General features: G+C 53.6%; 1 protein-coding gene across 1 annotated transcript; it reads left to right on the top strand.

The window, feature by feature from the left end:
- The first annotated feature begins 1391 nt into the window (after positions 1 to 1391).
- Positions 1392 to 25865, top strand: LOC119101014 (heme-binding protein 2-like). Its single transcript, XM_037224256.1, has 6 exons — positions 1392 to 1482; positions 15334 to 15558; positions 16282 to 16441; positions 22885 to 23056; positions 24560 to 24673; positions 25764 to 25865. The coding sequence occupies exons 1-6, from the start codon at positions 1426 to 1428 to the stop codon at positions 25831 to 25833; spliced, it is 798 nt and encodes a 265-aa protein (XP_037080151.1). The 5' UTR covers positions 1392 to 1425; the 3' UTR covers positions 25834 to 25865.
- The last annotated feature ends 35 nt before the right edge of the window (positions 25866 to 25900 follow it).

Here is a 25900-nt window from a genome sequence, read left to right as displayed (position 1 = left end):
TCATTCATCTTGGCCCTTTTCACGGTGTTCCAAATCGCTGAGGTAATTTCCACCATTGTCCGTGGCATAACTAGGCTGACGAACGCCCTCGATTGGGCAGCCATGAGGCCGTCTTTAGCAGCAGCGATGCCTTCGAACATCGTTCCCGAGGCGGACCCGGTTACACTGAATGCCAGCGGCTGCATTCCTCGACTGCGCGCAATTAGCGCCGACGGCGGCTGACCCCAGGTGACCCAGACTGGCACCGTGTCACGCCGCCCCACGTGGGAACCCGCCGGTGACTTATGTTCCGGTCGCTGGTGGGGCTGTCTGGCGCGTCGTATTGAGCACTGCGGCCGGCCGAGGCCAAGGGCTAAACAAAGGTGGAGCTCCGCGACCACCGCAGGCTTTCTCAGCGCATTTACATAGGTCTCCTGCGGCTGACAGCACAAAGCCAAAAGTTAACCGCTGTGCTTTAGTTCTTATACTGGTGGTGGACAAACCCAGGCTCTTCCTTCCAATGCTTCTCTCGGTTTTCCGCTATGGAGGTGTGTGCGTTTGTATGTGTGTGTGAGTGTGTGTGTTTGGGGGGGGGGGGCAGCCCGGTTAAAGGTCGGTGAAATATTGCAGATCCCTCAGTTGCTGACAGTTTCCCAATGCTTTTTTAGTCTATTTTGTACATGTTGCCTTCATCAGGATGACCAAAAGACAATCCGGGCTTTTTCGAACAAGTGTTATTCGGCCCTTCCATAGCTTATGAAACTCAGTCCCAATCACTATGTTACCATTCCACCAGACCCTGCCCCCTGATGATATAAACACATACAAAATGAGTAGGCTATCTGTCACAGACTGCGGACTAGTCTGAAGCGGCGGAACTCCAGACTGGCACCGGGCTGCCGGAGCCCACGGGTCTCTTCCAGTCCAAAGAGCGCCAGTAGAGCCTCTTCTCACCGCACACCTGAAGTCCAGACCCTCTGATCACACAGAGCGAGAACATGATGCAGTGACGACGCGGGTAGCCCACTTGCGGGCGCGGCCCACACTGGGATACCGGGTGTCAACAGTGGTGACTGCTGCCTCTGTGTTTGGCGATGCTGCTGCCCACGAAGCGCACACCAACGAGGAGGGACGTCTCTTCCTACGACACTGCCCGTCGGGCGACAGTTCCCGACGGGACAATCCCATTCGCTCGCGGAGGGAACCTATTTCCGAAGCCTGGGGTACCTATTTCCGCCGTGCTTTGGCGTAGGACGCGCAGGGTCGGGTGTGGCTCGGTGAAAGCTGGTTGTGTGATCCTGTTCGGCGGCGCGGCGTCACTGCCTGGCGGCGGCGGCGGCGGCGGCGGCGGCCGATGACGGCACCGGGACGCGGCGCGAGCCGAGCCGAGCCGACCAGCCGGTTGCCGGGCGCCCAGGCCGGCAGTCCACAGCGGAGCCGGCCGACATGAGGGTCGCAGGCGCAGTGCTCGTGCTCTGTCTCGTCAACGGCTGCCGGGCCCAGGTCAGTGCCAGACGCCAGGCGTGGGCCGGTGGACACTGTCGATCACCGGCGCAGCCTCTGCAGGGGGGCGCTCGAGGAACGCGTGGGGTTGGTGAGGTGTTCGAACGGCTTGTTGGGAAATGTTCGACGGAAGGAGCAAAAATTGCATCATTTGCTGTGTACAAACCAGTCAACCTAATGAGGCACCTTTTCATCCATTCCTACACCATTTCTCCCTTAAACCTGCCAGTTAGACGAATAAACTGCTCTTGGCTCCTTAAAAGCTCAAGGACATTTGTTGTATTTCTTGCGTGAAAAATACTCATGCTCTTGACCTGCATAGATCAGGGGCTAGTACGGTGCGTGGGTTACCGATTAATTGCTATCACCATATAGCCTACAGATTGGAGCAGCCCCAGAACTGTCACTGCATCCTGGCTGGTCTCGAGCTGCTATCTTTGCCTCGCATCACTTGCAATGGGTTCTTAAAAGCAACAGTTGCATTATGTTGGTGCTTATTAAGATTGTTGCACAGGTTGGATACCAATCGTAGCTACTTGTGCACCCTAAAGGCTTTTTACATTTCTTGCAAATAAACACTGATTCGGGCATTTAGAAAAGCTGCCTGAGAAACTGGCGGTAATTTCAGGCGGTATATCATCGGAGGTGGGGAGCAAGGAAGCTCATTCCAAATGAGGGGTTTCGTTGTCTAAAACGACAATCTTCTGTCTATACCTCCAAAATCGTAATACGCTTGGTTAAAAGATGGAGGTTTTCAGTGATGGTTTTTGCGTAGTAATAAGCATTTGTCTTCATCTATATCCTGATCACACAACTCGACGATACCCTTGCCACACTCATGCCCCTTCTCTTTTTTGCCCGCCTGAGGTCGAATTTTGGGCGGCCACAAATCCTGCTACAGGACTGTCAGCTAACCAGGCTTCTGGATGGAACTGGATGGTGCGGTGAAACGGCATGACTGTACACTAGCGTGCGACTCCGCTGGACAGTTACACGGCGACGATTACCTGCGACGAGGTGCGGCGGCAGAAATGATGGAAAATAGCTGGTGTGGAAATGGAAATGACCTACAACCAGGCGATGGGTGCAGCGGACTCGAACCTATTGCCAGGCAATTTGCAGCTTTTTCAACGCAGCGTAAAAACCACCACCACCGCGAAGATGTGCACTGAGCATGCTCCAAACTCGCTACCATCAGCTCAAGACCTGTATCACCACTGCGAGGATGTGCACTGAGCAGGCTCCAAGCTCGCTACCATCAGCTCGAGACCTGTATCACCACCGCGGGGATGTGCACTGAGCAGGCTCCAAGCTCGCTACCATCAGCTCGAGACCTGTATCACCACCGCGGGGATGTGCACTGAGCAGGCTCCAAGCTCGCTACCATCAGCTCGAGACCTGTATCACCACCGCGGGGATGTGCACTGAGCAGGCTCCAAGCTCGCTACCATCAGCTCGAGACCTGTATCACCACCGCGGGGATGTGCACTGAGCAGGCTCCAAGCTCGCTACCATCAGCTCGAGACCTGTATCACCACCGCGGGGATGTGCACAGACCAGGCTCCAAGCTCGCTACCATCAGCTCGAGACCTGTATCACCACCGCGGGGATGTGCACTGAGCAGGCTCCAAGCTCGCTACCATCAGCTCAAGACCTGTATCACCAACGCGGGGATGTGCACTGAGCAGGCTCCAAGCTCGCTACCATCAGCTCGAGACCTGAATCACCACCGCGGGGATGTGCACTGGGCAGGCTCCAAGCTCGCTACCATCAGCTCGAGACCTGAATCACCACTGCGAGGATGTGCACTGAGCAGGCTCCAAGCTCGCTACCATCAGCTCGAGACCTGTATCACCACCGCGGGGATGTGCGCCGAACGGGTTCCAAGCCCGCTACCACCTGCGTCTAGGGCCTTCCGGCACGGTTTGCGGACTTCACACGTGGAATACGTGAGGCCGCGACGGCGTTGACCGGAAGAGTTTGATGAATTTTGAAACATAAACAGAGCATTGAACATGTTTGGTATCATTTGGTGTTTGATAATAATACGATTTTAATATCATTATCACTCTGCAATGCTTAATTGGAGTTGCATCTCGCGGAGATCCCTAACATCTGAAAACGTGATGAGTTTGAAATTTGTTTCATCGCAAGCAAGGACATTATGATGATCGCTAATTGGCGTAAATACCAGCAGGGAGCACGCCTGTGTAGAAGTCAACAGATCAAGTCAAGTTTTCAGGTCAATAAACAAAATCGATAGCACACAACTAGCTCAGTTTATTTCCAACTCAGGCCATCGCCGTGGCATAGTTGTGGCTGAACCAAGTGACTGTATGTATAATCACCCACACTTTAAAAAACGTCGCGGCCCTGGACTTATTGCTGTCGGGCTCACCTTCTGTTGATTTCAAACTGTCCACTGAACTTACCGTGATGGGAAGAATTATTGAAAACGCATCAGTTATTTTGATTAATACAAAATATACTGTATGAATAAGGAGTACAATGAAATAAATCAAAAATGCATGATTATCGTTAAATTGCTACAATAATACAAAAAACAGGCAAACGGAATGGTTGTATAAACCCATTACGAATCCGACCAGCTAACTGTCTGTGCCTCAGAAACGTCGCTGAATAAAAATGCATCAATTCTGAAAAATACCATTTCGGGGAGGTTCTGTGATATTGCAGGCTAGCGAGGAGTGTGCCTTACAGAAATCGTGTTAATCAGTTTAAGATTAGTACTGTGTTTTTGTTCGTAATGGCGCCGACACCGGAGACCTTCGTTTGTTGCATTCGGCGAACCCACACCATGTGGCGGAGCAAATCTGATGACCATGCAGAGCATATCGCTACCGATTTAGCTACGGTAGTTCAACAAACACATTACCTTCATTCGATCAATCGTTTCCGTAATCATCGTGCAAACAATCGTGAGCCAAGCTGGGGCACACGTGAACAAGATAAAACATACCAAAAAATGTAGAATTTCCAAAGACTCCGAAGCGAGCGGACCACTCACAAGCGAGCGAACAAGTGTTACTGTCTGCCCATTAAACCAGTTACAAATAACTGTCTCCGGCGCGGGCCCCAGAACCAGCATTGCTATCAGATTAATGATCCCCTTTCAGGGCTTTCTCATCATCACGAGCCGCTTCGAGCAGTACGCTACCTTTCGCAGTCCGTTTCGAGGGCGGTAGCGCGACGGTGTGAGGTGGGGTGGAACAGTCTGGAAAACAATAGCCGTCAGTTCAGGCTGGTGCTTTGATTGAAACGGCAGCTTATGGAACAACCCTTCTGATTCGTGACTTCATTGCAACACCGTTCTATTTTTTTACTTTCGTGTCACAGATCAAAGATATACACGATGCTGACGATGACGCCGATCAATATAGCTCATCTTGCTGTGTTGCGAGGTCCAAAGATGGCGCCGGCCCGCCGGGGTAGAAATTTCTCCAAAATGGCTTCGCCATGCCATTTTGGTTGCGATCCTTGGATGCACGCAACGCTGCCAAGGATGTCTTGTGCATGTCATTCCAGTGGGCCATTTGTCCGTTGAAGGACACGTCGACCGATCCACAGAAGGCGTGTGAGGGCTCACGCCCCAGAAACGGCCTTTATCGACAAAATACGGCCTCACTGCCCCACCGCCAAAATCCATAAAAAACAGCAAGCCCTGCTTCCCTCCCCTCCCAATATTACGGTTAGTCCATTTAGTCACGGACGACGCTCTCATCGGTCCGGGCAGTCGAGAACGACGCTCGGCCAGTGTGTGCACGCTGCTCCGCTGCACCCCGCCGGCGTCGGCGGCCGCTGGGGCATAGCGGATTGGTCTCGGCTGGTGCTGACTCAGCCGCCGACGGGCCGTGGTGCCGGCCACGGTAGGCCTTCCCAGTCATCGCCCGGCGAGTCGACGACACCAGGCCGTGCCGTCCATGGGAAAACGAGCCGGGGGCGCCGCTGCTCGCTCACTTGTGAGACTGACTGGCTTATGGCGTGTCATGGACAGATGACTGCTGCTGATTATATAAATTGCATCCCGCAGGGAACATGGCTGACGCTGGTTTCATGCTCTTCAGCTGCATAAACGTGCTTCCGGAAAGCGAGATGAAAAAATGCGTCGTTGCGAATAGAAATGGTGATATCTCAGCGGTTAACTCAAGGTTCTGGTTTGATGGAACGAAGTTGCAACACACATCACTACATGTGCACGGATTGTAAAAGTGGATTTCATCAACTGGCTTGCTTATTTTGGCTACCTAAAACATATTGAAGACCCCACGTCAAGTGCTTTACACAGCAGAATGTTGGCTTTAAAGCCTCTTCGCTCGCATTAAGGACGTTCGTCACCGATAACGTAACGATTTCGATTCGCATGCCACCGTCTGATATCAAATGCCAACACGGACCAATAGCGATAATTGACAAATTTTCATAAACGATCTCCGGCCGTGCCCTTCCCAGAGGAAATGCTCATCGCGCATTTTCTCGCCCTGGCAACGTTTTCAACAATTCTAGAAATGTCAGATGAATTTGGAAAATGCATCTTCAAGGAAGCCGTTAGCGTATCACATCAGCCATTTTGGGAGAAAAATCGCGTTTCCTTGCTAATTTTTCGTTTTTGTGCTCGGTATGACTCTTTGTTCATAGCAGGACTCCCTCTCCACAAATTGTGCACCCATAATGGCTTAAGCTAGTCGTAACGAACATGGCGCAAATGCCGGTATAACTATCGTAGAGAAAGCTTGGACAGCAAAACGAGACGGAACTGGCAGTGGGGTTCAACTTTGTCCAACATCCTATGGTATCTGGCCTGCGTGCACTGCGTCGAAATCTATCGCGCAAATCCATGCTTGTCGAAATCGTAACATAAATCTAAGAAATCTATGTTTGCACACAATGTAGCCGGTTTTCCATAAAAATATGTAACCCACAGACAATAGCGTTGTGAGTTAGAGATAAAAGGACGCTGTGCTTTTAGCACCCATCGCTATTTTTCCAAAGCACACAGAAATTAGCACCAATTCAAAGGATAACCTATCACTGGTTCCATCTGGAATTTCCTATAAGCGACTGGCTACAGTCACCATTTTAGCATCATCACCTTGACAATATGGTGTTTGCTTCTGAGCCGGACCTTCGACAGAGTGCACGGCTCTCTCCCCCTCCTCTCTCTCTCTCTTCCTCTCTCTTTCCTTCACACACCGCGCCGACGTGACGTGCCTTGGCGAAAGGATGACTGCTATTCTCTGTTGTCAGAGCTGGGGAGCCTGACATGGCCGACTCGTCCACGGACTGGTGGCGTGGGGCAAACACTTCATTTCCCTATCTTTCGTCAGCACGCTGAATATCGGTATACGTAGGGTGACTCCCAAGTGCCGGCATGCATATGAAAATGAATGCCACGTGCTCATCGAGGGCGTAGCAAGGTGCCGGCGCTCAGCATACATAGATTGCTCATTCTGGGCGGACATGCAATGAGTCGGCACATCGTCGTAGACAAATTGCCTGGTTCAACTCACCGCGGTGAAATTTATCTCAAGAAATGCACATGACTAAGCCCGTTAAACCGCTGCGTTAAACTGGGCTGCCGCTCTCCATAATCCAACCCTGCAATCTCTGGCACACTTTCCCGTGGAAAAGACTTTGCGACGTTGTCTCCACAAAAGCAGGTATGTCCTGCGGATGCAGCCAGATCTTCTCGAATCTCGAATCCGAGGCAAAATCCGAATCCACCTGAGATAGGACTTGAAAAAAACGCTGCAAATCCTCTGCTCTAACAACGTCACTTGATTAGAGAGTAGTCGTGAGACCGGCTAATGTTATCCGTCCCCGCCACCGGACGCCTGGCACATCAGACTGACGCATGGGCACACGGGCTTCCGCCCACTCAGCTTCGGGCGCCACAGGGACGCCACCATCCGTCGCGGCCCCACTCTCACTCGATTCAACCATCTGATAAAAGCAGCTGCCGCCTGCGAGTGAAAAGGTCGTCAGAGTCAACGGTACCTGAATGGCACCGGCATCGACGGCTTACCTTACGCGCCTGACGCCGTCACAATGGTGGCCGGCTCTCTCTCCTAGGGCAGCGTCCCGGGCCTGCTGCGGTGTGTGTGTGTGTGTGTGTGTGTGTGTGTCCGACCCCGGCGCGGTTGTCGAAGACAGCGAGCGGTGTCGCGCGACAGCCGCGCACGAACGGTGTGAGGCGGATGTCCGCACAGTACACACCCGTGTCGATCCTGGACTTCGGTTTCAGCGTCGGGCCGTGCGGAGAGTTGAGCCGGTGAGGATCACAGTACACTAACGCTGGGAAGCGCCGGGATTAGGGGGGGGGGAGGTGCGGAGGCAGGGCTATGGGTGAAACTTTGCATCTGTTCGGAGGGCTTTGGCCACCGGCGCTTACCTCAGCCCGTTCGACGTGGGGCACGCTTCGTGTAAAAGCCGCCAGAGCAAAAAAGTATTGCCAACTGTCTATGTTTTGGTGAAATCAGGTCTACAGCCATCGATGACTTTTAGCGAGCTGAGATTCCATCCAGCGTCGCCTATGGCGACAGGATGGCCCAGCCGAGCTGGCCGTGGCTGGGACTCACTCAGGACCCTGAGTCACCAGGAACGGTGAGGGGCAAGGCGTCAGCGACAGCTTGGCTGCCTTTATACTGCACTGCAATTGCGCATATACTAAATACGCGGAAAGGCAGCGCGAATCTGGCGAGTACAGTTTGCTTTCTGGGGTAATGGTTCACAGGATCCAGCTTAGGATTCTGGGCTCAAAGCAATGGTGATTGGAAGCCTCGGGCACGCCATTATGCTTGGCCGTGCAGGCTCCATGGCACAATGTTCCGCTTGCAAGCTGACGCCGCATGTATTTGCCATGATCTGAGTGTTGGTCACCCATTAATCTATGAATATATATATATATATATATATATATATATATATATATATCGTGTGAAGAAGAGGTAAGTTGCAGTCCCGTGACGCAATCCAGATGGCTGAATAATCTTGCTGCGACATGCAGACCCAGGTTATCGTGTGTATGTGGTGAAGCGTGTAACTGCTAGGGAAGTCATCATTCGTCCCGCCACGGGGTTCAGATCGCGAGTGTACCTTGGAAATCAGGGGTCAGATTACCGACAGAGCAGAGCATGCAGACGTGATTACTCTGGGCACAGCTGTGCACAATGTTACATGGGACGCCACAAATCTTGTCCAAAAGGCATCGCTTGGGTACAAGCTTATTCACCTGCCTAAAACTGCCATCAATCATCTGGTCGAAATCACAAATCGAAGCGCATCATTCGGCTCCGGTTGACACTCCGCCGCCCCAATTCCTTTTCTCTTGTCCAGGCGAAAACGACGTGACCTAATGACCCCGGTTCCAGTGGATTGCGACCACCAGAGATACGCACTCGCGGCATTCGCATGCCTCCGACGCCTGTCGCCGCTGGCAGCGCGCGCCCGGTCAGACAGATGACGGCGGCGCGTTCGTCCCGCTTCCGACTTCGCGGCAGCCCGTCCGCGGCAGCGGCTCGTGCGCCGCCCACCGGCGCCGGCGGAGGCCGCGGCTCGTGCGCCGGCCACCGGCGCCACACGGCGCGCCGACGGCGAACCTGGCGCGCCGCTGCTCTGCAATCATGGCGCATCGTTCGCGGCGTCAATAATTGGGGGCATTCGCACTGACCCATCTCAGCGGCGCCGCCGCGGCGCCTGGGCCGTTGCCCCCGGGTGGGCTGCTGCAGCCTGGCCCGCACCGCCATCGCCGCGGTCGTGCAGGAGCCTGGCGATCGCCGCTGATGGACCGCCGACGGTGGCAGCGGCCGCTCGGCCGACTCGGGCGGCTGGTGCAGCCATCCGGTCACGAGGCCGCCCCCAGGCTGCAAGGCTGCATAGCAGGGTGGCACGGCAATGACAGACGGCGATGGAAGACCGGCCACGGGAGAGCCAGCTTGCACTGAGCTCTGTCTGGCTTATGAGGCATGGCTTTGAGGAGGGAAAGTGGGTTGATAAAAATGTGAGGGATACGATGATTGGGCTGAAATGGCAGGACTGCGCAAGCCCTCTTTACGTTAGCATTTATTCGACTGGTACCTGATATGGTCATGCTGCGTTTCACAGGCCAGGGGTGAAGTTTCCTGTCCAGTCAAAGTGTGAGGGGGGGGGGGCGGGGTCTTCAGCCCCTCCAACTTGGGCTTCATCCCCCAACTTAAGGAAGAAACTGGGCCAAAGCCGGGGAAAAGCTTGTTTGCTTTCGTATTTTGGCGATAGGCTGCGTAATTTTTCACTGCTCATCCCCCGCCCACCCATTTTGCGTAGCTACACCGCTGCCGCCGGCAGCTAATTCCAAAATGCACGAAAATTAGGACTCAAGCAGCAAAACTCCTTGTTTCTTGTCAGGCCTCTCAAAATAGCTGAAAAAGTTGCGTATGGACGCACTTTGCTTCGTCACCATATGCAGATTCGTCATTTTACATTTGTGTGCTTGGTCTCATGGGACCAAATTTTAAAGGGAGTGCCCCTCATTTGTGTGGGGTGTGAACTGGAGTAGCCATGTTGAAGATCATTCGGTGTAGTTCACAGCCCTGTCCTTCTTGGGACCAAAGCCCCTCTAGTTTCTAAGTTGCAAGCCCGCAAAGATGTGCACTATTTCGGAAATATTTCAAGATTTCAAGATTTCAGGGTTACCCAGTCATCCGTGACGCCAAAACAACGTCATTCAAATCTTGCCATTCCATTGGCCATGCGGCAATCAACGCCAAGAAAAATACATAATTGTCGAATCGTTCATATCTAGTGTTCGTAAGCATGATTTTCCAGATAAACCGGCCGTCAATTGGCCCTTTATAAATGTTGTGCTAGGTACGATGACGTAATCAAACAATGATGTATTGGGTAGCCTATTTACTAGATAGAGAAATTGTTTTGTATAGAGCAGTCTTTTCCGCAAAAAGTATGCCAACAATTATGTACATAAGCTCACTCATTATAATGAGTGAGCTCATTACATCGTTTATGATGCTTGCTTAAATGTCCTCGAAGGTAAACTATTAAAGTACCGCAATCGACAAATGACGAATGGTACACGCTAATGAAACAAAAATGCCACCGGAGTGAAGAGCTACATGTACGTACATGTGCTAACCTTGATGGCAAACCATGTTCCTGCTCCTGCTTATCCGATTTTCGAGCATGTCGATTTCGGTACCAAATTACGCTCCCGCTACTAATTCTTGCGTAAGAGTGCTAGTGACCATCTCAAGTCACACCGCCGTAAATGGAACCCGCCACTGCCGACAATGTAGATAAACCTCTTTCTTCCTCCCTCTCTCCATTCCCTCTCTCTCTCTCTCTCTCTCTCTCTCTCTCTCTCTCTCCCTCCCCTCTCTCTCTCCCTCTCTCTCTCTCCTCTCTCTCTCTCTCTCTCTCTCTCTCTCTCTCTCTCTCTCTCTCTTTCTCTCTCTCTCTCTCTCTCTTTCTTCAGCGAGGTCGCATCCGCCTCGGACTTGCATACCGAGCCGTCAGGGGCTCCGCAGCATTCCGTTATGTGGACGTTGGCCCGCCCACCCGCCATCATGGCGCAGCCAGGCATGAAACGCAAGATTTCGCTGTTTGTAGGAAAGAGCACGGCATGCCTTTTTTGCGTTTAAAAAGTGGAACGCGATGAATGTAGCCGCGCAAACTTTTACGGAGAGCCAGCGACTGCAAAGGTTGTACTAGCGCTGAGGGGCTGGGAGCCAAGGGTGCTCATCACTCGGTCAATACGCGCCTCGCGTTTAAGGAGTGTCCGCAATTGTTCATATCGCTGGTGTTAAAGTAGCGTGGTAAAAATTTGGTTGTTCTTTGCACGCGTGTGAACGTAATATATGATGAAGAGTTTGCATGGGTGATAGGCCGTCAACAGGGTTTCCTCGCCCATATTAGTAACATGTGGTGCAGTCGGATTCGGGCAAGCTTTCTACACATCAGAAGCGTCTCAGGCGCACTCGCCGAATCCTTTTGGATTTCAACATGAATATCTTTGGTGTTATGAAGCAAAATTTGACTTAAAGTCCTTATTTAAATTCCTCTGAATCATTGGAAAAAGGGTCCACTTCTGCCCGGGGAAAATCGTCGCAGCTGCGATTCATTCGCGATAATGTATTTGTTCAATGTAACGCGGTGGTTGCAAGGACATACGCTCGTCGGAAGATATCACATCCGGCTTCCATCAGTGATCAGACCAAACCAACCTGTTAATGCCCAACTTAACTGAGTCTGGATCCCATCCGCGTTTATGCAGCAGTAAATCTGGCATGTTCTTCAAAGGTACATGTATTTAAAGTGCCACATTTCTGGTCGAAGTTTGATTGCATCTCAAATCGTACACCGATGGTCAAATTTTCCGCTTAAATCATTGTCTTCGAGGAAGTCCTCATCAGTTTCTTGCTCATCTCTCAAAAAGAACGTTCCCTTAAGTTTACTTTGTTTTCGTCCGCCTGTGGTCACAGCGTTTCTTCAGTACATGCGCCTGTTTAGTGCTGTCGGGATGATATCTACTGACCACGCTCATTGCGTTTGCAATTACCCCACCATAAACTGAAATACCGAGACAACAGAACGGGTAAATGTTACAGGAATGCAGAGATCCGTACGCACGTATCTCACCCGGAGATCATAAAGAATCTTCAGGCAGTCGCCGCATTTGGTGAGACAACTCACGCAGTGCCGCGTCGGTGTTGTGTCAGGTTAGAGCTATTTAGTCTGTGTTTAATTATATCAGAGCTAGGAAAATGATGAAAGAGGCCAATGGGCTGGCAATGTTGCCACCAATGTGGGCTGCCACCGCAACCAAGTCTACCTACCTACTGAGAACTCGACTACTGAGAACTCGACAACTGAGAACTCGTCAACTGAGAACTCGATTACTGAGAACTCGAGATACACCCATGAGAACTCGACCTACCCAAGGGTACTAGAGAAGGCTACGCAAACGTGACGTCACCACAGGACTAAAATTTGATAGCCCGCAGTGCGGTTTTTGGTTGATACTACGAAAAGGTTGGTAGATACTAGTCATATAACTTTAAACGGCGAGTTTGCCCTTGAACTGGATGACAACCCTGTTCTACACTTTTATTTTAATGTTTCATGAATCAATATAATAATTCTGCATTCAAACCCTTCTAAATACGACTCAGTACCAGGATCTGACTGCAAAGATAAACCCTACTAAACCACATTTTCTAGTTGCGGCACCCGCACCATATTTGTGGAGGCCAACGCGCGTGAATATCTATATGTGAAGCGCTTTTGAAAAAAGGAAAATTCAAAGATATATATTTGCCAAAGAATTAGTTAGACGTTAGTTGGGTATATATTTACATTAAAGTAGTTAATGGGCAATGACTACGCATATATTTTTGCACTGCAGTACCTATATGGAGTAAAATGTGAAAATAAGGTAATGTGAAGAAGGCAGGTGCCAATAATTTCGCTGTTGCTGTGCTATGATCTTACTAGGTGCTGGTCAACTTGCAGATTTATGATGTTGCATGGGTTAGATAAAAATGGTGCGCAGAGAATAACATCCCACCACCCTAAAATATCCCTATTAGACTATTCCGGAACTCAGATATGGGCCTTGACCCTTTGAGTGGCAGAGGTTGCAAAAATTGCCAGAAACCAACCTATTTCGCAGGAAAATTATGCTATCTTGAACTGAAGTGGCACGTGCTGCATTTTAGCTGCCGGGGTTCACCACTCACTAACCCCATAAGGGCAGGCCAACCCTGCATCCACCATGACAACGCTCCCACTAAGGCTACAGGATCTTTATTCCAACTTCTCAATGCCGCGTCCTAGGGTGCTGCGAGCCCGTCTGTCTCGCTGTATGTCATTTCCAACAGATGTTGTTGTTGTTGCACGTTATACTCTTTTACACAGACTGTTTCTAAGCACTTCCGGTTTGAGTTCTTCGGGATGAGTCCCTGGTGAATGGGTAACTCCATCCCATCCATCATAACATGGGTAACTCCAAGTCGAAAACAATTCGGCTTTCGGACATATTTATGTTTAAATCAGCCCTCAAAGAACAGTGTTTACACGCCGCCCTAGCGTTGGTGCCATCTGACGTCGTCCTATGATGACGTCACAGCATCGCTACCCAGAATGCAGTAATGCGGGGGTTTGGACCTACCTACCTACCTCTGAGAACCCACTGAGAACTCAACTTCAGCCATGAGACCAGCTCGTGACTGATCATCACGTTGAACTTCCTGTGAGGCGGGTAGCCAGGCGGGTGAGGTGGGTAGCGGATTCCGCGGCCAGTGCCCGAGCACGGCGTTTCACGAGGCAAACACGGACATCGGTAACACTTGGGTCGAGTGTCATTACCGCCGACCACGGCATCTCACCGCGCTGCTGAGTCATGACACGTCAGTGGAAGTGGAAGGGCGCTAGTGGAACGGCTTCCAGCACTCCGCCGTGTGACTGGGAGAATCTCTACAGACAACAGCGGTCAGAACCTCGCAGCCCGCGACGACGATGGGAGATTGACGCCTCTGCCCAGCGCCGGAAAACTCGCAGCGTTGGCTTCCACCAATTTATGTTCCACCACATTCAAAGAAGCAGAGCTTCCACAGGTGATCCGACCCTCGCGTCTGACCACACCATAATGGTCTGACTTTGGACCCTGTTCTGTGTACCGCGTGAGAGCTCATTGTACCGAACGGCGACCCACACAGGACGTCGTGGCGTATTCAGCTATCGTGACGAAACAGTCCTGAGGTCGTGACTCTACATCATGAACTTCGGTTTCCCTGCCGTACTCCGCGCGAGAGGCCTGGCGGTAAAGACCCAGGCAGTCACGTTTGGCGTAAACAAAACCATTTCTATGGAGCCTCCGCCTTCCAAATCAACACAGCGAGAGCGCCCTGAATCTGCGCTGATTGGGAGTCCGAAGGAGAGACGGCAACATAGCTCAGCTGGGGCGCGCTCGGCCTCCACGTGCGAGTTAGGGGCTCTATTCTCGACTGACGTGATCTCTAGATGCTGACATAACCCACTGTAATCGCCTGCAGCACTCCAATACCCGGCACATTTCGCTGCGCAACTCTCCATGGAGAACTAGCGACTACTCTAATTATGTCAGCGCTCAGAGCCGATGACGTCAGCAGGTAATTGAGCCCAGATCTGATATGCGGAAGCCGAGCACGCTACGCGCATATGGAAAACAGAACATATTGAATCGGTGTTTTTCCGCGGCAAGGCCCTGGTCCTATGCCCGTGGCCTCAGTAGAACCGAGGTCAGATGGTGGAGGAGGGTACCACGCATCTGTACCGTAGGAGGATCCTGGACCCGTACCTGTGCCACAGATGGAACGTGGCCCCGTACCTTTACCACAGATGGAACCCGGCCCCGCACCCGTGTTGCAGGTGGATCCTGACCGCGTGCCTGTGTTGCAGGCGGATCCTGACCCCGAATCTGTACCGCACGAGGATTCTGACCCCGTACCTGTACCACAGATGGAACCTGGCCCCGTACCTGTGTTGCAGGCGGATCCTGACCCCGAATCTGTACCGCAGGAGGATCCTTACACCGTACCTGTGCCGCAGGAGGACCCTGGCCTATATCTGTACCACAGGAGGATCCTGACCCCGCACCTGTCCCGCGGGAGGACTCTGGTCCCGTATTTGTACCGCAGGAGGATCCTGACCCCGTACCAGTGCCGCGGGAGAACCCTGGCCCCGTATCTGCGCCAAAGGATGATCTTGACCCCATACCTGCGCCACGGAGGACACTGACCCCTATACCTGTGGCGCGAGAAGACCATGTGCCGCGGAGCCCCTGACCCTGCGCCTGTTTGGCAGGAGACCTCACCGCCAGGGGCTGGCGGCGAGCCGGCCGAAGAGTCCCAGGTCGGCTCGATCCTCGACTCGCTGGGCACTTGGTTCTCGGGCGTCTCGGACAAACTGTACACGGCCGTCACCAAGAACATAGGCGAGAACATCGACCTAGCTACTGTCTCCGATCGCGTCACCGAGCTCATCCCGGAGTTCGACTACGCGCCCAACACGGTCATCAACAAAAATGAGGTATGCTAAAGGAAGAAGAAACAGCCTCGGATTCGTCTTGAACTCTTTGCTGAATCGTGCGACAGTGTAGTTTCCTAGTTTCCTTTACATACATATATATATATATATATATATATATATATATATATATATATATATATATATATACCCTCTCGAGATCTTTACGGGATTTCGGGCAGTGAATGGTAACAAGTGGGGACGGCTGATAAAATTCAAGCGTCTAGGACGCTTGCAACGTCCATGGAGAGCGGCGGGCTTGTGTGGGATTGTGCTGCTGTATGGTCTGCACGCCAAGGCGGTTGTGTGCGTGGGCAAGAAATATCGCGGCGCTTGTAGCATTAAGCTCATGAGATTTTGACGGGGCTAAATGGTGCAGGTGATGGATGGTAGTGGATTGGTGAAACAAATAGCTGGCCTGAGGCGTCGGACAAGGCGGCGCCGGACAGCGGAAGTGACGCTGTGCTGTTTTCTCCACGTTGGTTATTTACGACTTTGGTGGTAATGTCGCAAACGAGTTAATCAGCTTTTCCCATCCCTTACCGCTCGCACAGGTTTATCACTGTCCAGGTCACGGCACCTAAAGGGTCGCTGTGGAGCTCACTTTATTGGGATTGTGAGATCAAAAAGCTGCCGCGTTCCCACCATGCACGAATGGCCGGCACGTGGACTGCGGCAAGGCGGCGGCGGCCCTGAATGACGCGCTCGCCGTTCTGGACGCGGCAGGAAGCAGGCTACGAGGTCCGACACTACCCGTCGCAGCGCTGGGCATGCACGGCCGAGCCAGTCACCGTCGAGCCCGTCGAAGAAGAGGCTGTCCAGTGGAACCGCACCAAGCTCATGTTCGACCGGCTCTTCAAGTATTTCTCCGGCGAGAACAGCAGAGGTGAGCCGACGGCGTGCTCGCGCTGCAGCCCCAGTCATGTAGGCGCAGAGCCGCGCCTACATGACTGATCCAGGGCCAGCCTCAGTCATGCGGCCGGCCCTGCTCCTGGGGAGAGGAATAGAGCTCCTGCGGGCTCTATTCTCGACTGGCATGATCTCTAGATGCTGACATGACCCACTGCAATCGCGTACAGCACTTCAATGCCCGGCACATTTCGCTGCGCAACTCCCCAGCTAGGAGAGCTGGCGACTACGCTGATTATGTCAGCGCTCAGAGCCGACGACATCCGCGTCCGGTATGGTAGCCTACCGGGCCACCATGCGCGGACCGGCAGGCCATCGGCCAGGACCGACACCGGGGACGCCTGTCACGGTGGCGAGCTCAGGGCATGCGTGTGGTGTCAGTGGCGTTGCACTGACGGCACTGAGGCGCCATTCCACGTCACAGGTTGTCTGCGGGGAGGTGTGTTATGCTACTAAAATGAAGAAGGTTCTGATGTAAAGTAACAAGAACCGAATTGCATGCTGTACAAGCAGAACACTCGGGCTTCATTGCCGTCAATATTTCATCAAACAAATGCATATTAAGGTGTCCCTATGTCGATGAAGATAAAAGACGGCTGGATATTCCCAAGACTGCCAAATTCCCGACAAGCCCCCAGACATGATCAATTTTACTGATAATAGTAAGATGTAACTGAGACAAGAAATCCAAACGCAAGAGACAATACACATAAAAACGCACCCAACATATCAGGATTTTGACACATTTGGTCATGAGCCTGGCTGACTCTTCACCCAGCTTTCTTCTCCTGTGGGTGCAGTCAGCGTACCATCGTATCAAGGGAGACTTCGTCTGGTCTTGACTGTCTGGCCTGTTTCGGCTCGAGATGTACAGCACAACGCACACTTGATAGGGCAATGTACCTAAAACCAAACCCAAACGAGGCTCACTCTTGTGTCTCGGTGTTCTTTTGCCGGTGCCGACGCGGTACCAAAAACGAAAGATCTCACGGCTTCCAAATTCATTTAATTCTTTTTGGCAATTCGGCTACACAGTATCCGCTATAAGCAAGTGAATCAGACGACTGTACTGACGTCGACAGCCGTGCTGTAACGGGACTCAGGTAACAATGGCTGGGGAGCGAGCTGGCGAAACAACAAGACTTGGCGAGGAAGCGACGCAGGGAACGCAGGACATAGGAAATTCAAACATCATTCAGAAGCCGCCTGTAGTCGCACTTAAGCAGATGCGGCATGGAGGACATGCCTCGGCACTCACCACATTTTCCAAATGGGACGCCGCACACATGCAATGCAATTACCCCGTCAATTGCAAGGCAAGCTGCACCTTCCGGCTCATCCGAAGACATCCTTCATTAAAAGTGAAACGCGCTCACCTCCGTTCTCGGAAAGCCCGTCTATGCACGGAGAAAGCTGGGACGCGGAGGAGGCCAGACGTGCAGGTCGCCTGTCGGCGGTACGGCGCCGACACGGAGGCGGTCGGTGTGACCCCGGCGGCGCTGCTGACCTACCGCGACGGCGGCAGGGCAGTGGGCCACGGCACACGTGCGCTCGGTCGGCGCCGAGCTGGCGGGGCGCCCTCCCGGACCACCGGGGGTTCCGGAGGCGGGCGCAGGCGCGGCGCACGCCGCCCGGCCAGCGCCCAGGCTGGCGCTGATAGCAGATCGGCCAGTCATACGCTTTAATGGAGACTAAGCCCGTCGATCCGGCCACTCGCCGCACGCCGTGAATAATTGAGTAAGCTGTGTCCATGGCGGAGTCACGAATGCTTTTGTTGGGCGGTGGATGAAGGCTTCCGAGTCGGACGGCCGATGATGCTATCTGGCACGGCCCGCACGTGCCGGCCAGTGCACCGGCTGGTCATGCGTCCCGTCGCGGCGATCAGGGCCGAACTAACCGGCGGCCCAGATGTAACGGGCGCCCGACTCGTCAAGACGGCCGGGTCGTGTCCCACTTTCCTCCGCTTCTGAGCCACGGGGCGTGAATCGCGGGCGGCGGTGCAGGCGTCGGGGCGGGCAGGCCACGAGGGGTGGCGGCACGGGGGCGAGCGTACTGCTGGGTGAAACGCTCCCGCTTTGCTCAACCGGTTTATGCACTGGCGTTGCAGTCCCAAGATGTTTGACCCACGCTGTTGTGTGCGCGACCCACTCTCGTCAGCGTTATGATAAGTATCGGCTGGGATGTTTATTACTATTGTATCCGTTCATTGATGCTCTTGCACAGAAGCATGTGACACGAGTGATACTGCTAAAGCAGTGCATGTTGCGTCCCGCGTCAGAAATAAGTTAACTCATGAATAGTTTTCAAAAGGGAGATCAGCGAAGAGACAAAAAGAAAGAAGAGGAAGAGAGAAGCTGGAAAGAAAAAGAACTCCACCTGGCGACACTCTGACCTCTTCTCCGTTACCAGGCCACTTCTGGCCCTCGTCTTGGCTGTCATGACCCACACTTGGTAACTAACGATGCGGCAAGGCAATAAAGAGAGCCCCATGCTATTTATGAGCCTGTTAGCTCTTCTCGGGAATTGGGGCCGCGCTTGGGCGGGCTATAATCTGAGATAATCATCGGGAACGGCGGAAAATGTTCGGAATGCTGATTGATGTCACAAACAACAAAAAATCTCGGAGGAAATGATCGGTGTTTATAAGCCCGTTCACCCTGGTTTATCTTTGATAATTTTCGGAACATGATCGTCATCGACAATACACACAGAAAGCAATACAAATCCCCAAATCCAGATGGCTGCCCTCAAACGTGCTGCAGTGGCCCGTTTTAAACGGTTTGTTTCTTAACATAGCTGTATCGAGCCAAAACCATCTTGGAGTTGAACGATAAGTTACCATTTCACAACGATAATATGCGTTTGGTTGCTCGGTAGCAATTATGTTGGAATCAATTTTCGGTTACCCACCCTAATCAGACAGTGCTAACATAAATCACGCACCTATCTAGCGCACCGGCCTACAGACGCCAGTGCAGCCCGCCAGGTGAACCGTGCCGTGGATAACCGTGAGCGTGCGCCCGCGGCGGCGCGGCTGAGCCCACGGGCCCCAAGGGGCATCGATATCGATATTACAGGGCATGTCGGTGCCCGATCGCTGACACCCCGACTGGACGAGGTTCACCAGCTCCTGCAGAAACACCACATGGACATCCCGTGTGTGTTTGTGACCTGGCTCACGCGCGATGTACTCGACAGGCCGCTGCCATTGTCGGGTCTCAGCATACTGGGGTCTGACCGCGGTGTCGTCCGGCCGACCACAGCCCAGCAGATCCAGCCTGGGCGATACCGATCCTTGGATAGAATCCCCGCGGCTCTCGGTGAGCTGCCCCGGCCGCCGCGGTGATGATCGGCGCCACCTACCGACCTCCGGGAGGACCAACGTCCCGATGCGTGGAGACCGTTTGAGACCAGCTTAAGGTCGCCGTCGCCACTGGAAAGCCGGTTTTCGTCCTGGGAAACCACAACAGCAGTCTCCTCTACCCGGGCTGCCCGGCTTTTAAACTCTCATGACCGTCATGAGCCGCAAACAGCTGGTCGACAAGCCACCCCGCGACGCCAGCACTGCTAGACCTGATCATCGCCAGTGTGACCGATCTCCGGAACTCAGCCGAAGTTCTCCTTGAGACTGGAGGACCACCAACTGGTCGCACTCTGCGCTCCCGTCCGCAGGGAGCGCCGACGGTCATTCACCACCGCCGTGCGACCTTGGAAGCGCGTCGACTAGGGCGCGTTCAACCAGAGTCTGCTGCTGGCCGATCGGAACACTGCGCGCCGCTGGCTCCGACGGTCATAAGGTGGAGACATTTGTGATAGTATGGGACGTCGCAGCCGACGCTCATTACCTGACCACCAGTGTGACGTCATGGCAAACTGGCTGCTCATGACTGCGTGGAGGTACAGAAGATGGAGAGGTGCGACTACGCCCGCGAGACGCGGGAGCGCTACCGTACCGCAGAGGCGCGCCGCGTGCACCAGCGATGCCGTAACAAACTGACGAGACTGATCACTCCGGCTCGTACCCGTGTAGCGGTCTGCTGCCGGGTGGCGAGGCCTCTGAAGCCGCATTAAGCAGTTCGGACTGCAGCCAGCAAGAGGGCGTGACACACCCGATCCCGACACGGGCAACCGGGCGGATTCACTCAACGCACACTTGCCCGCCGTTGACCCCAGCGCCGCTGCGGAGGCGGCGGCGGTGCGTGGCGGTGCGGCTACGACCCAAGCTGAATCGCGCCCGCAGCGTGGGTAGGCCTCAGCGTTCTCCGTACACCCAGCTTCTCTCAGAGTTCTCTGTAGCCATCGACAAAATCGGCGCGTCGAGGACTGTCGGCGTCGATGGCGTACCTCTAAATGCAATGAAAAAACACCCTCCTGTAATCGAGGCTCAAATTTAATAGCTTATCACCTTGTCTATGACATCACAGACTTTTCCGTCTGCCTGGAAGATCGCGCACGTTGCCCCAGTATTCAAGTCGGGCGATCGTTCAGATATGAATAACCTTCGACCCATTTATATTCTCCCTGTACGTCGAAAATTACGGAGAGAGTCGTCTGCTCGCAGCTCACCTCTTACCATTTTTCAACCATAAACTGATTGACGCCATCACAATATGCTAATCATCCCTGTCACTCGACAGAGGGCGCCCTAATCGACGCTGTCGATTGGCTGACAAGAGCTGGCGACAACGGCCATGACGCGTCGATAACGACGATTGACCATAGCAAGGCGTTCGACAGCGTTGGTCATGGCGTCCTCCGAGCAAGCTGGAATGGCGTGGGGTGTCCTCGGAATGGTTCCGGGACTACCTGGACGGTCGGAAGCAGGTGCTTAGTGGTGTCTCGGTCACTCTACCCTTATCCGACAGGAGACCCAGCAATGCCTTATCGACCCAATCCTGTTCCTCATCTTCCTCAATGACACATCTCTATACAGCTTCTTGCCCTACGGCCGTCTGCTATCCTACGACAATGACATCCGACTCCTTGACTCCGCCACGCGCCATGTCGTGGGCCTGTCTAACCCGAAAACCCGGGTCGGGGAGTTCGTTTAGTGCCTTTAAAACTGGTTTCAGTTAAGCAGCCTTAAACTAAACCCCAAAAGGCAGACTTGCTCATCAGGTGCAATGCATCACGTCAATTGCCCAACTCATGCAAAAAACCCCTCTGCTACGTCAACTGGGAACCTCACATCTCATCATTCGTTCGGCGCTGTGATGCAGTCATCGTATCCCTGTTCAAAATGCGACATTACTTTACCCCTGAAGTTCTAAAACTCGCTGCCAAAAGCCGCGTCTTCCTCACATCCTCCACTGCCTGTCCATCCTGAAGCGAAACGGTCGCGTGTCATCTAGACGGGGTGCGAAGAGCGCTTCACTTCGCAGCCCGGCTAGTGGGTGATCTCCGCCGCAGCGGTCACATCTCGTCCGTTCTGGAGACACCCAGCTGGCGTGCTATCGCGGGTCATGCTCACCACCGGCTCCACCTGGAAACTGAAAGTGGGAAAGCCAGCAGTCTGTGAGAGCTTTGACAGACGCAGGCTCATTACTGTAAGGTTCGCACGCCAATTTCGCACATACATGTTGTTGACCGAGTTCTATGGGAAATTGTTTTTACGGGTTCTGGCCAGAGGCGGGACATTCGTAACTGGCCTGCAAAGCGAACTCACCCCTGGCATGTGACGTCACCGATCATTGGCTGCCAGCATGGGGAGAGAGTCTTAGGACTGGGTGACTGTACCTCTTACACATGGCTCTGGCATCAGCCGGGCCTGGCAATTTCAGCAGGTGAAATCCAGAGGATTTACGGTGAGATGGCTTGCAGTTTTGGAGACTGTAAGCAAAGTGTGGAACAACGCAAATGCTATGGCAGGATATGCAAATGGCAGGATATCGATCACAAATAACACAAGCATCCGTCTGCGCAGTTTGCATAGGCCAAGTTGTATCGGCTTAGGCGCGCCGAATTTGAGACACACCATCGCAGCGTGCTGGAGCGATGTTCGTGAACACCGACCAAGACTTCGAGTGTTCCAACACTAAACACACACGGAATCACTACCAAGATGTGGACTTGCCTGCAGTTGCTCGTATGCAACGCCTGCACCATTGGTCTGTCATGGCCGGAAGGTATTTCGGGGAGGTGCAATTAGATAATGCCTTCTTAGCCTGATAAACCTGGTATCCTATTTCATTGTTTACGCCATTCAACGGACAATAATTCAGCGGGTGACATTTTCGAAAGTGAAACGGTGGAATGATGAATGAATTGGCGAGTGAATGATGACACATTACTTGCCTGCCACGCGTGAATCCGTTCAGATATTGAGCCAGTGATGGCCGGAACATAGCCTGTGACGGCGTTCCCCTCCCGCACCGCACCGACGCTGATCAGCGCCCGCTGACACCGACACGGCGCCCGCAGACGAGAAGATCCAGATGACGCTGCCGCTGACGAACCGGTTCGACGCCTACTCCGAGTACCCCACCTACAACATGTGCTTCTACATCCCGAGGGCGCTCCAGAGCAGCCCGCCGACGCCCGACGACCCGAACGTTGAGCTCACTTTGTGGCCGGCCAAGACGTTCGTGGTCCGGTGAGTGGACGTCGGCTGTGACGGAGAGCGGGTGCGGGGAGGGAGGGGGAGCGGCCAGACCGGACCGGCCAGGCACTGCCGCGGCTCGGGTGGCCACGGCCCGGGGTGACCAGTGCATGGGGTGTCCAGGGAAGGGGTGGTCAGGACTCAAAGTGACCAGTGCACGGGTGGCGCTGGCTCGGAGTGACACGGGGTGGGCTGGCTCAGAGCGACTAGGGTTGGTGCTGGCTCGGAGTGACCAGGATGGGGTGGGCTGGCTCAGAGTGACCAGGGGTGGTGCTGGCTCGGGGTGACCAGGACACGGGGCGGGCTGGCTCAGAGCGACCAGGGATGGTGCTGGTTCGGAGTGACCAGGATATGGGATGGGCTGGCTCAGAGCGACCAGGGTGGTGCTGGCTCGGAGTGACCAGGATATGGGGTGACCGTAACACGGGTTCATCGGTGCTCAAGGTGCTCCTGGGGTGTCACTGTCACACAGGGGTGTCACTTTTTAAGGCATATTTTCATAGAAGGGGGGGGGGGCTGAGCCCATAGCGTTACGCTAACCTACCCCCAAAACTTAACATCTGGCTGAATCTCGACCACTTCATTACGTCCTCGATGTTAAAGCAAAACATTAACACAATCGTAAAAAATTGCTGTCAAAATAGAGCGCATCATCGTGGACAATCGGCCGTACAATCTCACCCGCAGCAGGTTCAGCTGTTGCACACCCTGGCCCGCCAAGCAGCTCATCTGGAGCCGCTTTGCTTGTCACGGTTTGATGGGCGCGGAGCCCGCTGTCGCTAATCGTGTTTCGCCATTTGATTGGCAGCTGAATACCATCTGTCACGACTGTGCGACAAATCCACTTGCCGCTGTTGCGGAAAACATGGGTTAACTCATGCCTTGGTCATCCTGTGCTTTAAAAGCTGCCGCATATTGCGGCCAGTTGTTCTTTATTCCAGTTCAGGTGCTACTACGTGCAAAACTTGCGGAACGTTTGCTGACTGACCTACCATATGAATGAGCTGGCATGACAAAAACATGAAGTGGCTACAGAATACTTTTTGGTAGGAGATTGCCAAGATTTCAATACTTAAGTGTCTGAGTACTTGATGCACTTAATACTTGTAGCTACAACCACATTCCTGCATTTCTTCGGCCCGGCGTTTCTTTTTTGCCCAGATGCATTAAGGGTGCTCAGATGGGTTTTAGGGGGGGGGGGGGTTGGGTGGGGTGAGGACAAAATTGAAAGAACGCAGGTCCCCGAGACTATAGAAAGTGACAGCCCCGCTTGAACGTAGGGCGACTGCCGAAGGTTCCAGCACTCCACCATAAATCTCGGTCACCCGGACCACAGTCGCCCTGCTGAACCCGGCTAGCCCACTCCCTGCTGAATTGGGCTACAGGAGCCCAGCATGGCGACTACGGACCGGGTGGCTGAGGTTCTGGCGCGGTCACCGGGGTCAGCATGACCTCGAATCGCTCCCCAGGGCGTCACCCAGCTGCGCCCCGTTGCAGACGGTTCGGCGGGTTCGTGCTGTACCGACGCGGCTGGGACCGGGCGGCGTTCCTCCTCGAGAAGATCAGCCGCGAGCAGGGCCTGCAGGGCATCGACTTCACCAAGTACTACAGGTCAGCCTCAGCTGTTACTATCCGCCACGGCAGGCGGGCCGAGGTCAGGGGCTGCCCGGCGCCCGTGTTGTGGTGGGCCTCTCGTGCCGGCAGCATGGGCCAGTGAGGAGGGTATGTGCCGCAATGCAGCTGGACTAGCACCCTGTGAGCAGGCTGGGGTTAGTGACCAATAGCGGCGCAAGAGACACTAGAAGACAACCTTCGACTTACGGCTAAAGCCTCGTCAGTAGACCAGTCAAAAAGTCAGGGCACTTAAAATGAGACAAGAGCTCCTGCCTTTGGTCACCTAAAAACACGGACCATGGTGGTGCCTGGTTTGTATTCGAGAGCAGAAGCGACGATTTTCAGAAGATTACGGTGGCACGCGCTGCTGCGCGGCATTACCTCCCGATCTCTGAATGCCCGGCGGCCGTCGAAAACAGATACGAATGATGGCGAACAGACGTCGCGCGAGTGGAGGCTAATCACACAGCAGATGGGCAGCGACGCAAGGAAATTACCAGGCTGTGTTTCGTCATTTTGATTGCCATCCATAACCGCGCATGCCACCGATCACAGATAATCACAGAAAAAGCGTTCGCCATCTCACCGATTCAAACGCGAAAGTGACCAATGACGGCAAAGTTAGCGATGGCGCACGTCATCGACGGTTTGGATGCACGCAATTGTCCGTCTGCATCCAAAATAAGACAATCATGCAAACAACGCATGGCTAGAGACTGGTAGTTAAAAAGTGGTGCGTCGTCACATTTTATAGGTTCAGCGGACAACAAATGCAGAGGAAATGGGGCACAAAACGTGAAATCTCCACAAAGCTATAATAAGGCACTCAAATCTCCTTGCCATTCGGCACAATGCCCTTGATTCTAAGGCAAGGGAAGGGAAGGGACGTTGTTGCTCGTCTGTGCTAAATGATACCTGAAATGAGCCGAAACACATGCACTTCAACATCACGGAGATCTCTTGAACCGCGTTTACAAGAAAGGCGATTCCTCACGCTGAGTGTTGGGCAGGCTACTTATTTGCTCCGCACCCAGTAACTTGACCACGCCATGGCCTAGCGTCGCTGACCGCTCCTCCGCACCCCCAGCGTCAACTACGACCTCCTGGTGAAGTTCTGGAACCGCAAGAACGAAGTGTGGTTCGAGCTGGCGGCCTGATGCAGGGCCGGCCGCTCGGCGCCCGGACGATGGGCCCGCAGCATGCCACCGACCGGAGAGGCCCGTC

This window comes from Pollicipes pollicipes, unplaced genomic scaffold, assembly GCF_011947565.3.
Source record: "Pollicipes pollicipes isolate AB1234 unplaced genomic scaffold, Ppol_2.1 Scaffold_4881;HRSCAF=5763_pilon_pilon_pilon, whole genome shotgun sequence".
NCBI lineage: Eukaryota > Metazoa > Arthropoda > Thecostraca > Pollicipedomorpha > Pollicipedidae > Pollicipes > Pollicipes pollicipes.
Note: the sequence above shows the minus strand (reverse complement) of the source record. Positions and strands in the feature narration are given on the sequence as shown.

What these genes read in the sequence shown, in the direction of transcription:
- LOC119101014 (XM_037224256.1), top strand. Translation starts at nt 1,426, where the DNA reads ATGAGGGTCGCAGGCGCAGTGCTCGTGCTCTGTCTCGTCAACGGCTGC. An exon ending in GCCAAGACGTTCGTGGTCCG is followed by an intron (nt 23,057 to 24,559) that starts GTGAGTGGACGT and finishes GCCCCGTTGCAG; the next exon opens with ACGGTTCGGCGGGTTCGTGC. An exon ending in GACTTCACCAAGTACTACAG is followed by an intron (nt 24,674 to 25,763) that starts GTCAGCCTCAGC and finishes CCGCACCCCCAG; the next exon opens with CGTCAACTACGACCTCCTGG.